Source organism: Hoplias malabaricus, chromosome 12, assembly GCF_029633855.1.
Source record: "Hoplias malabaricus isolate fHopMal1 chromosome 12, fHopMal1.hap1, whole genome shotgun sequence".
In the NCBI taxonomy this organism is placed as follows: domain Eukaryota; kingdom Metazoa; phylum Chordata; class Actinopteri; order Characiformes; family Erythrinidae; genus Hoplias; species Hoplias malabaricus.
In genome coordinates, this window is record NC_089811.1 from 11,420,563 (window position 1) to 11,433,336 (window position 12,774).

The window sequence follows — 12,774 nt, forward strand, 5'->3', positions numbered from 1 at the left end:
AAAAAAAAGAAAGAGAAAGAAGTGTCAGTCTTTACAGAGTCCTGTGTTAGAGACACTCTGTTGGGGGACGGACGCTGACTGAGGACACAGACTCGCAGCACATTTCTGGAATATCTCGGAAAGGTTGTAAAATTTGACTGAAAAAGTGCATTTGCTTAAAGCGCATGACACAAACCACAACTGCAGCACATGACGAGAGAAAAGCGCAGTGTCACTGCAGATGCAGGGCGAACACGCACTTCCTGAGCCAATTTGCTCTGCTATTTCAGATTTATTCAGAACCACAATCCAATAGTATTTGAGCTGCTTTACGATTACGGGTCTAGAAGAGGAATTCTGCGAAAAAGAGCAACAAACAAACAAAAGTGAAAACAGCTTTTAACAGTGGCACGTCAGAGGAGACCCAGCGTGAGCGCGAACCGGAGCTGCAGCAAAATCAAGTCTCAGTCAACCGCAGACACACTGAACCCCCCACTGCCATAGACACGGCCGCCTCGGGGTCCGGCTTAAATAATAAATAAATAATTACACATACACACACTGTTGTGGGGCACTGCCTTGAACTGGAGGATGCAAGATGTGCTTTAAAATGCAAATATTCTAACTTTTTTCCACAAGTGAGCACAGTTCGGAGTCTTGACCTGCTTTGGTCAAAACACCACAAGGATCAAACCCCACAGCAGCGTTCTCTCACTGTCTAAACAGTCTTGTTCAGAAGGGCCGCCTGTTCCTTTAAATGATAATGAGCAGCTCACTGTTCCCCCGACCCTGAGCGCACAGCAGTGAGGAGCGAGGAGCTTTGGATTTTAGCCGTTTTCACTCTGTTCTCTTTCTTCTCTGTTCTCGTTTTCTCTGGGTTTACTCAGCACTCTCATTTCTATATTGACGTTAAACTGAATATTCCAATTAGGTTTTAATTAGGAACACCTACCTTGTATCTACACTCGCTGTCCAAGGAGCACAGGTAAGACTTGGGCGGAGTATGCAGAGCAACTACTGGACTACAGCCTGTAACTGTAGAACTACAGTGCTCCTGTGTGGTCAGTGGAATTAATAAAATGGACCTTGAGCTCAGTGTCAACCCAGTCTCACATTCCCACACTGCTGAAATATACACATCTCCTTTTTTTAGATTTAGAAGAAAGGGAGCTGAAACTGACAGGAATCAGGACCAGGTTCTGTTTGTTGTTCTGGTTCTGGCTGATCTCCATTATGGCAGTAATGAGGAGCAGCCCTGTCTGCGGTATCGCCGCTGGAAGAATCTTTCAGGAGTATCTGGGTGGATCAAAAATTACCACCCTTGCTTTCTTATCCGAGATGACAGCTCATGAGGATGATTCTGGAGCGAATCCACTGCCAGAGAAGGCTCAACAAAAAAGCCAAAAGGAGGGACGTTCAGAGTAAACAGGGTATATGCCTTAACAAAGCATGTGAAAAATGCACATGTCTTTAAACACCCTCATTTTGCTACTTAAAGTAACACTATGTAATTTTTTTACCTTAAATTAACAGCGTCAAAATCACTGTGATGCTTCACTGAGCTATAATAGGGAATTCAGGGCCTCTGTCATTGCTGCTCTGGCTCAGCACTGCAGGAACCGCACTATGAAACTTTTGGAGGTAGGTAGGGACCTGCACCACTCCCATTGGTTTCAGAACGAGTCTGAAAATAATAATTACACTGGAAGGGCCGCTGGAAAAATAAATAAATAGATAGATAGTTAGCGTTTCTTTAAAGTGCACCCACTGTGGACACAGACACCTAATACTATATGTAATCACTGGGGTGGTTTTCTACCCTCAGAAGTTACATTTTGCATTTTCTGAAGTTCAGAGCTTGGAGAAGCAACCACAGAGGCCCTGCTCTCCCTATAACAGCTCAGTGAAGAATCACAGTGATTTTGAAGCTGTAATTTTAAGGTAAAAATCCTACCTAGTGTTGCTTTAAACACAAAATACAAAAAAAAAACACAACCCTGTCAGTTTTTCTGGGCTGCCAAATCGAACATAGGGTAAAACAAGCTGAATCCACTCCATTCTATGTTTATGTGACAGCACAGAGGTGGGGATAAATGGAGTAAAATAGACAAACTGGGGGCGGCACGGTGGCGCAGCAGGTATTGTCGCAGTCACACAGCTCCAGGGACCTGGAGGTTGTGGGTTTGATTCCCGCTCCGGGCGACTGTCTGTGAGGAGTTGGTGTGTTCTCCCCGTGTCCGCGTGGGTTTCCTCCGGGTGCTCCGGTTTCCTCCCACAGTCCAAAAACACACGTTGCAGGTGGATTGGCGACTGGAAAGTGTCCGTAGGTGTGAGTGTGTGAGTGAATATGTGTGTGTGTCTGTGTTGCCCTGTGAAGGACTGGCGTCCCCTCCAGGGTGTATTTCCGCCTTGCGCCCGATGATTCCAGGTAGGCTCTGTACCCCCCGCGACCCTAAATTGGATAAGCGGTTACAGATAATGGATGGATGGATAGACAAACTGACAGTGAAGAAATTAGAGATCTAAGCAGAAAACTGCACAAATGAAAATGGAGAAGGAAGACAACTGAGCTAGAACAGTGTGAACATGAGCGGAGACAGAAGAGAAAAACTCTAAAACAGCTAAAACAAGAGCTTCACCTTTCCGAATGCTGCTGCTTGCTCTGGGGCGAGATGTGGCTCATAATCATTTAAAGAAACTGTAGCTGAAAGAAGCTGAAAGAATGTTGCTGTGGGGTTTGATCCTTGTGGTATTTTGACCAAAGCAGGTCACAGACATTATCATTAAGACCTAGACCTGAAGGTTGCCCGACTCAAAGTCAAGCTTTGTCCAGAGAGTCCGGGAGGTCTTTAAATCTGAATTTATTTTCACAGAGACGCTACTAATAGCAAAAACCTCAAAAGCCTTCCGCTGCTGATCGGTTTGCTGGTGACATCGGAAGATCAGTTACTATCTTTTACACATACAGCAGAAACCAAAGCACAGAACACAGACCAGCGTGAAAGCCATGAGCCTGTGTGTGTGTGTGTGTGTGTGTGTGTGTGTGTGTGTCTTGCAGCAGGAGTGTGTCAAGCACAGGATATTAAAGCTGTCTATTCTAATCACTTTCTTACACAACTTTGCCCACTTGCCATTTACCACGCTTGCATACTCGATCAGCTTTTGGGGGCGGATTAAAAAGGAACTCGCTAGCTTTTCTTTTCTCTCCTCTTGCGTTTTTCTTTTTTTTTTTTTTTTAATCAGTGGAGCGGTGATCCCTAGAAGGCAAATTGAAGGCTGCAGAGGGAAGGGAGGGAGGGAGGGTGAAAGGACAAACCTTGTGACATCATTAAACTGGATGGGGAAATACAGCACTCTGCACTTGGGCCTGATTAGCTGGTCCAGGCCCTTGGGCCGATGGTCCGGAATGGTCTTCATGAAGGTGGAGATGGACGACAGGAAGGAGTCCATATTGAATTCCGAGTTGAACACCACTTCGTCCGCCACCAAACTGGAGAGATGAGAAAATAAGGAGAAACAATGTATTTAAAAGTGATGCTGTGCTAATGCGAGTGGATCAGACACAGCAGTGATGCTGGAGTTTTAAAACCCTGGACTTTATATCATCAGCAGCACATTTTGGGTAGTTACAAGCAATAAGTATTCATCTTGTTGATGCAGGTAGAAAAAAACACAAATATTTATATATTGACACAGTCCTCTCCTTTTTCAAAGCATAATTTCTCAGTTATAGATTCTGTGTTTGGTTTTCAAAACTTCTGGCCATAGTTTGACAACACACACAACATTATACATTTAATAATATCTCGTTGATAACAAAAAACACAGAGGAAATTAAATAGAAGCTCAGCCATGAACACTGCAGAGGCATAGCCTACATTTTAAATAAAGATCTGGATTTAATTACAAACAATAAAAGAGAAAAGCAAACACTAACTGGCCCTGGATTTTAATTGTTACACACATTAACACCAATTTAAAGAGTGACTTACGCAGCAGCGCTCAATTAGCATTGAAATTAGCAGGCCATCAGCCATGAGCTTTTAAATGTCACTGCATCGTCCTGACCATAAACAAGCGCAGGATTTAACCGAGCAAAACAAAGTGGATCTGAACTGCTGCCCCGACAGACAACAAGCCTAATGGATAACAATCACACACCGGCCTTAAAGACGTGCGCTTAATTGCCAGATCTAGATTAATGAAGATATTAGGAGCTTCAAATCCCACTTCTTCAAGACTGAGGGCTCCATTATATACGCCATGATTAGCCAACCACAGCAGAGCAGCTAATACATTCAATGACAAAGTACGTCTATATTCCAGAGCACAAGCAAAGTCAACGTGGATGTATTCACATAATGTTTAATACCTATATTTATAACTTTTATAAAATCATGACTGTTTTGTCTTAAGCTCCACTGGAATTTATTTGAGACCTTAGAATTAATGCCCAACTGCAACTTGTAATAAATCAATTAAATTTTATTTTAAAAATCAGATTTACAGTGGAACTACCACAAGTGACAGGCGATTTGGATCTCATTCATTTGCTTTACTGAGCCCCACATCTCCCCACTTTGGGAACCACTGTTATAACTCATAGCATATGCAGGAATATATGTAATTCTAACAGTTACCAAATTAATGGGGCATGATTTTACAATGTCAGGTTTCATGAGGTCTTATGGTGCATGGTATATGAAGACACATTTGCTATATTTCCATATCATGATTATAAAGTCATGCGGGATAGTACGGTGGTAGCGTCACTGACATAAAGATCTAAGACACGGGTGACTATTCATTCATTCATTCATTCATTATCTGTAACCCTTATCCAGTTCAGGGTCGCAGATTCCAGAGCCTACCTGGAATCATTGGGCGCAAGGCGGGAACACACCCTGGAGGGGGCGCCAGTCCTTCACAGGGCAACACAGACACACACAGACACACACACACACACTCACACCTACGGACACTTTTGCACACACACTTTTCGCCAATCCACATACCAACGTGTGTTTTTGGACTGTGTGAGGAAACCGGAGCACCCGGAGGAAACCCACGCGGACACAGGGAGAACACACCACGAGGGAGAGCACTCCTCGAACCCACAACCTCCAGGCCCCTGGAGCTGTGTGACTGTGACACTACCTGCTGCGCCACCGTGCCGTCCCAGGGGTGATTAATTAAAATTCATTAGGGTCCAATTAGAGAAAATCTTCTCAAGCCAAGGTCCAGAACATAATGTAGAACCTGCATTATAATCAAATCAAATTACCCTTTCAATTACATTTCAATATATTTCAACAACATTTACAGTTATTATAAATAAAAAAATACTCTTAATAAAATATCCTTTTCTCATTTCAAGTAAAACAATGATTTTAAAAAATGCATTTGTAAATAAAGTCCTTAATGACTTGTAGTTGCAGTTGACTGCTTTACACAGCCAGCAATCTGACTGGTCCTTGTTGCTGGAGGGCGGGACTTTATCTGTTAACAGCAAGCTGATTGGCTCTTTATGCTGAAGGACGGGAATTAAAGTTCAGCGTTATGAGAATTCCAACCCGTAATCGTTCCCTTATTTTTAAAGTCTCTGGTTTTATCTCACAACACTGTCATCATGAAAGTGTCCCAAAAGAGCTTTTATCACGTCCCTTGGGCTATTTTTACTGGCCCCAGGACAGCGGCGTCTGGAGCCCTGCCCTGTGTGTGTCACTCATTGGAGTCACAGCGCTCATCATAATGCACAGACCTGATTGGCTGAGTAGCCTCACATGTGACAAACAGAAATGCATGTGAAGTGTCTGTAAATTAAACTGCTCTTAATAGATTATATACCTATTATTTCTGAGAGTGTGTGAGTGAATGACTGGATGAGTGGGTGAAATTGTCCACAAGTGTGTGTGGGTGTGTGTGTGTGAGACTGTGTGGCTCTGTGGCTGACTGTCCATCCCAATGATTGATGGTAGGCTCCATTCCTGAACAGGATGAAGTGGCTGAATCAGATGAATGAATGAATTATTAAATTCAGGTTCCATAACATATTTTAAAACACCTATATATAAGGACATTGTAAACATTATAAGGCACCATAGTAAGAGGTCATTACACATAACGCATATTCACATGTGTCATGTAGCCTGATTTTATATTATGTATATTATAGCACATATATTATATCATATATGTCACATAATGCCTCATGAATGCACATATAAAGTCATATGAATACAGAATTCACGGTTATCACGCTGTTATCAGAAATTCGTCAATGAATTTTCCACTTGAATATCACTCACACATTTCAGAGTAAGCTAATGCTCATTTTACTGGAAACATGCTCTGGGGCATGACCTCAATATTAGACCACAAATGCACTGCAGCAAGCAGAACTCAACTGTGGCACAAATAAGGTACATCCTCACCAGGACAGGATCTGGTTGTAGCCGTACTGGAAGTCCCTTTCTTGGCTTTTCCGTACTGGGTAGATCAGCTGGTTCTCATGGAAGTAGAGGATCTTCTTCAGTGAGGCTAGGTCTGGACGAAGGGCCACCAACTCGGCGAGGCTGAGCACCGAACTGGTAAACAGGACCCTACCAGTAAGAGACAAACAAAAGAGTGTATTCAGAACTATTTATTTATTTATTTATTTTTTCTTCTTAGAAAACAAAACTGAAAGCAAGTTGCCATAATGTGTAATAAAGAGCATGAGTGAACTCATTATACTGTGTTTTTATTATTTATATATTTTTACACTTTGTTGTTAAGTTACTTTTACACTGTATTTTATGCAGATTGTTTTGACTGAAATCGTATTTAAAATAAATAGTTTTGTATAAAATGACATATCCCTCAAATAACTAACACAAACCCTTAAATTCATTGAACCATTCACTGAAGGTCGCAGGGCACCATTTTATGTCTTTTATATGCTACATGCTACCAACTACAAACTTGCACTTATTGGAATAACGTGCCCATCCAATATGGCGGCTTTCAAGATGGCGGCCATGTTCTGGACATAGCCCCCTCACCTATTACTTGCCTGAGTATTCAGATAAAATGGTGTCCTGCGACCTTTGACTCACCCTGTAAATATAAAAACAAGGTTAACTTAATATCTGACTCCACGCTGAGAGGATCACTGTACACGTTCAATTTAAAAATCAAAACACATAAATATTCATGCTGGAACATATGTTTACTCTCTTCTCGACAGGAGCTTATAAATAATGGTTGAAGATTTCTTTTCTTCAAATATATTTATGGCGGTAACAATCTGACATATAACATGGCATGTGTATAAATAAGTAAAAGGGTGGTGTCGAATAGCTGGGCTAGGTGCATTACTGAGGTCAATAATCAGTCCTTTGGGACCGAGGGAAGGCTTGGTCCTTAAGAGCTCTGGAAGGGGGGGGTCAGAGAGCTTTTGAAGCTGAATCGTTCATCACCCTAAATGAACCCCACCCCCCATCTCCATGCCTCCTCTGTCTGAGAGCGAGTCTCTTTGAAGTGGCGAGCCCACGGCCTCAAGACCACGACACGGTTTGAGTTGAAGTTGCAATTTTACTCTGATCCAAGGCCCTTCCACTTTCCCCAAACTCAAACCTTGATCATTATATACTTAGAGCTGTGACAGCGGTCTCGGATCAGGGCTGGGCAAAAATGAGATGCCCAAGCTGCTGGACATTATAATGATGACAACAGAAGCAACACTTTAAAATAAAATATTTTTTTTTTTAAATCTCTGCCTGGAGGTGTTCCTTTTCTTGCTGTGTGAAGTGAACTTCATTTCTAAACCATACTGCACAATGTTCAAAAAATTCATATAGAAAGAGCTATTAGAAATTAATGTAAAATAATTAACTGAACCAATTCCGACCCAGAACAACAAACACATAAGTGTAAACCATGAAAAAAAACTGAATATATTGAAAAAACTAAATCACATTTTCACAAAAATCTGGGGCTCCTACCAACCCACAAACTGTGAAACCTCATCTGTTTCTGTGGGCTTCAGAATTGACCTGCCCCCTCGTCAGAATCTATCCAATCAGTGCTGGATAAACCTGTGTTTATGAAGCAAATTACACACAATGATTGTGGAGAAATAAGAGCACTCTGTAAAAAAGAAAGAGAACAGAGTAAACAGGGCTAAAAAAACAGATTCTTCTACTCTTCGCCCCTCACTGCTGTGTGCTCGGCGTTGGGGTGAACAGCAAGCGGCTCTTTATCATTTAAAGGAACTGGAGAGAATGCTGCTGTGATGTTTGATCCTTTTGGTAGTTTGAACAAAGCATCTCACAAATGTTTCACTGATGTTTTCAGCAAAACGGGTAACTAACTAACTAACTAAATAAATAAATAAAACTAGGTCTAATCCTCCATATCAAGGCCTAACCTTTTATAGTAAAGTATAAAACAGTAAACCAACGAGACTTCATCAGTGTCCACATCAACACGAGTCTCTGAAGCAGAGCAGATGAGGGATCACTATTTTTCATCCTCCATATTCCTGCTGCAAACTGTCCAGGGAACACAGTCCAGCTCTAATAAAACCAGCGACCGCACTTAGGTCCGCTTTGAACTCGATGAGGTGTGGAGTGAAGGGGTAATCTGACCCGACTTTTCAGCTTGATTGCAAACGCAGGTGCGGAGAAAACTGGAATTTGATTGATGACTATTTACAGTCCTTAAGAAAATGAAATTGTACAAATTTGGGAATTTTCGGAAAAGAAAAATAAACAGAAATTGAAATAACAAATAAAACAGGCAAAGATCAAATTAGAAATCCAGATGGAAGGAGTTATAGGTTAAAGAGGAATGTGTGGCGTATGAGCAGCAAACACTCACTGTACACTGTGCTGTCGCTGTGGTGGTACACTGTCAGATACTATGCCCTGTACAGGTAATGTAACCTCTAAGGTCCGTTAGGTGTCTTAAAGTCCAGTTGTGCACCTTGAAGGTCCATTACACTGTTCTCCAGAAAGAACATGTAATATCTGTACATTTTTAAAAGAAACATTTTAAATAAAAAGCATAAATAAATAAATAAAATCTGGAGTTGAAAAAGAATTCAAGTAACTAATTTTCAAAATCTAAAATTCAAGATTTCACTTCAGTTCATAAGTTCAAGGATATCCATAGTAAAGGAACACTATGTAAGCTCCTTGTGCTTCACCCTAGTGTCATTTATTTTTACAGCACTGTACTGATTTCAGTGGGGAAGGGGTGGTTTCCTACCCTCCTCCAAAAGTTAAACAGTGCTGTTTCTGCAGTTCTGAGCCCAGAGTAGCAACATCACAGGCCCTGTTCTCTCTGTTACAGCTCAGCGGAGCATCACAATGATTCTGAAGCTGTAATTTTAAAGTAGAAATATTACGTAGTGTTCCTTTCAGTTCCTTTAATAACAGACCTAAATTTGAGCATTTAAAGGCAATTTTTTAAATATTATTTAATGTTGTGTGATTTACTGGCTTTATTTTATTAACTTCTACAGTACCAGTCAAATGTTTGTACACACCTTCTCATTTAATTTGAATTATTATTTATATTTATTAATTTCTACATTGTAAATGAATATGGAGGACAGTAAAACTATGAAGGAACACCTATGGAAATATGTAGTAAACAAAAAAAATGTTAAACAAACCAGCATGTTTTATACTTTATGTTCTTCAGAGTAGCCACCTTTTGCTTTGCACACTCTTGGTATTCTCTCATTCAGCTTCATGAGGTCATCACCAGGAATGGTTTTCAGTGAAGAGCTATGCCTTGTCAAGAGTTAATTAGTAGAACGGCTTGCTTTCTTAATTTGTTTGGGACCAGAACTTGGGTTGTGCAGAGGTAGAGCTGGTACACAGTTCTATGCAGGGAATAGCCCTATTCCAATACTGACTCATAAGGATGTGACTCAAAAGCAACCTTTGGCTGGTACTATATACTAGTTATAATACATTGATTTGCATTGCCTTTTCATGTCATGTTCTATAATAATCACAGAAGTTGCATTGATTTCATACATCCGATTTTAACTCTTTATTAATAGGTTTTTTTAATTATTATTATTATTTTGCTTGTTCTGGAGCAGATAATGCAGTGTACCATTCAGAAACACATCAAGACTTGAAAATGGGGTAGACTTTAGGTGTTAAGTGAGTGTAAACAATATTGCACCTGTAAAATAACTGAATTACTGACTGTGTTTAATAAACTGTTATTTACAGTGATGTGTACGTTCACGGAATGGGTTAGAGCACTGCTACAGAGTTTTCTGTGGAATTCAGAAAGGAGCTCGAATCCCACAGAAGAGGGAAAATGAGGGACTTGTATGTGAAGCATGTTTCCTCAGTCCTGAATTCCACTGCGGTGTAACTGTGTAACTGTGGCAGAGAGCTCAGCTCAGCTCCCTGGAAACAGAGGAAGCTCCACAATGACTCTGCTTCCTTTCCTACAGTCGCTTAAATCACCATTAAACTCCCACAGTGCTTTTACATCACTCCTGCGACAAGACAAGGGCCATTAGATCAGTTTGAGCCGAGCAATAAAGCATTTTATATGAATATTTTTACAGCACTGAAGAAAAGTGTAACAAAAATAAAACAATAATTTTATTTAAATATCACACCAGCAATTAAACAGTCACTCTCAATATCGATTTATTAAAAATAGAATTCATAAATAGAGACTCAATCTAGAAAATATAAATATTTAAAAATATATGAGAAATATATTAATAATTGTATTTTAAAAGTTATTATTCATTTTCAAGCAGGGCAAAATACAATTTAGGAAAAGTAGTTAAATTTTTTAAACAGATGCACATTACTATGAAAATTTCTTTTTTCACCTCTAAGAAAGGCAATAATTTTGTGGGTTAATATAGAAATAATTACAAAAATATTTATAAGAAAAAATTTATTACATTTTAGATTTCCAGCACTAACTTAATAATTTGCATGTTATTTAACCAATAAATAATTAAACAAATGATGCTGATTGATTTGAAAATGTGAAGTGTATATATGTGTACACACACACACACACACACACACTGAAAAACATAATAGCAATCAATAAGTTTGTCTAAAGGCTACATTAGAAAAACACTACTTACATGTTGCTGGTGCCTAAAACTTTTGCAAGTAATGTGTACTTAGTTAAGTAACAATAAATAAATAAATAAACACTAAAAAACCTTTTAAATAGATTTTTCCCATATGCCGACCTTTTGTTTTCCTACAAGCTTCGAAATTATAATCATAACTGTTCATAAACAATACATAATATACATTCCATGTACTTATCATTTATTTGTTTTTCTTAAATGTGCCCCTTTTTTACAAAAAATACATATAGTCACATATTGTAAATGGCAATAATAACAATATTATTAATAACAATAAAAACACAAGAAAACAAATGCAGGAGGAAACTGTTCTTTTTTACTTTAGAGCTGTTAATGTGACATTTGAATTAGAATCTCTTAATTTGCCGAGTAAAAGATTCATGGAGAGCTTCAGCATCGGACACAGAAGCTTTAAAAACTTGTGCCTCAAACACTGAGGAAATGATTTATTAAATTTATAATATAAATCTCAAGTAATTTTGGAGCATTTCTATTGGTCGATTGATTAGGAAATGTAAAAAAAATGTGAAAGAAACGGTGTTCGAATAATGTATTAAACTTAAAATCAATACAAATGGAGATACGTGTTTTTCTCTGGAGAGCGACTATATATGTTATTGGTGTGTGTGTGTGTGTAAGTGTGTTTGTGTGTATGTGTATGCGTATAGCAATGTCTTAGAATTTAATAGTATATAGCACTGTATGAGTGTCTCTTAAAATTAAGCCCTGCTATTTACTCATAATGGAGTAGTTTGTTCAAGACGTACTTTCACTTCTGCTCAGGTATATTCTTTGCGTACAGTGCTTTTGTTTGAGACGAGATTTTCAGTACTGTTTCCACTTGTCGGGGCATCTGAATTACTAAGAATTCTTTCGCCGGTGATGATGTATGTGTGGAGTTTTAAAATACCAGCCTTAAAGGTAATTTGTTATTGGCAGACGCAGGATTCCACTCTTGTCACAAGACCATAATCGTCGCCCACCATTTATTTCCAGCGCTAACTACTAACCGTAAGCAAAGCAGATGTTTCGGGTCCAGAAGCGACCTGTAGGACAGCAGACGTGGTGGGTGGCTGTTTTACTGTTTGCTTAGTCACACTCTTAATTGCATAAGAGTGTTTTGTGCGAAAGGTGCCGTTTTGGAAAGATCAGCGCTGCTCTTGGCTCTTGCTCGAGCTGTAGAAATGTTTCCCCTCTCATAATTACCATTGGGAGCGGGAGAGGGAGCTGGTGAATTATTCATTCGGCCTATCACTATTCATTAAGCCTGACTATGCACAAATGTAGGGTTGGCTCAAACGGTTTCAGTGTTGATATAGACAATGGGAGTATGTGGCTCACTTACCAACCGAGGTCCTAAAGAGATCGGCCTAAAGCGGTTGGTGTAGAGAAGTCAGCAACACGGCTGGTCTCTGTGTGGCTGGAACCCCCTGTCCGGGTAAGCCCACCACTGCACTGCATTGACTCCTAACACAGCCATGGCCTACCACTGCAAAGCAACTGAAACTGCGAGTCAATCTAGATTACAGCATAAAGTGAAGTGGGGAACTTGACTTTGGCCAGAATGCTGTTTATTTTAACTCTTTCTTCATCACACTGATAATGCATGAGAAATAACAAGCTTTTAGATGTCGCTCAGGGTTTTCCCCACCCACCTT

At 39.8% G+C, this 12,774-nt stretch overlaps 1 protein-coding gene across 2 annotated transcripts in view; it reads right to left on the reverse strand.

The window, feature by feature from the left end:
* gtdc1 (glycosyltransferase-like domain containing 1) overlaps window positions 1-12,774 on the reverse strand; it is a 67,530-nt gene that overhangs the window by 35,965 nt on the left and 18,791 nt on the right. For both annotated transcript variants that reach the window (XM_066641180.1, XM_066641181.1), the window contains exons 3-4: window positions 6,414-6,581; window positions 3,296-3,469 (exon numbers count right to left, since the gene is read on the reverse strand). In XM_066641180.1, coding sequence (XP_066497277.1) covers window positions 3,296-3,469; window positions 6,414-6,581 — 342 coding nt within the window. The remainder of the gene's footprint in view (window positions 1-3,295; window positions 3,470-6,413; window positions 6,582-12,774) is intronic.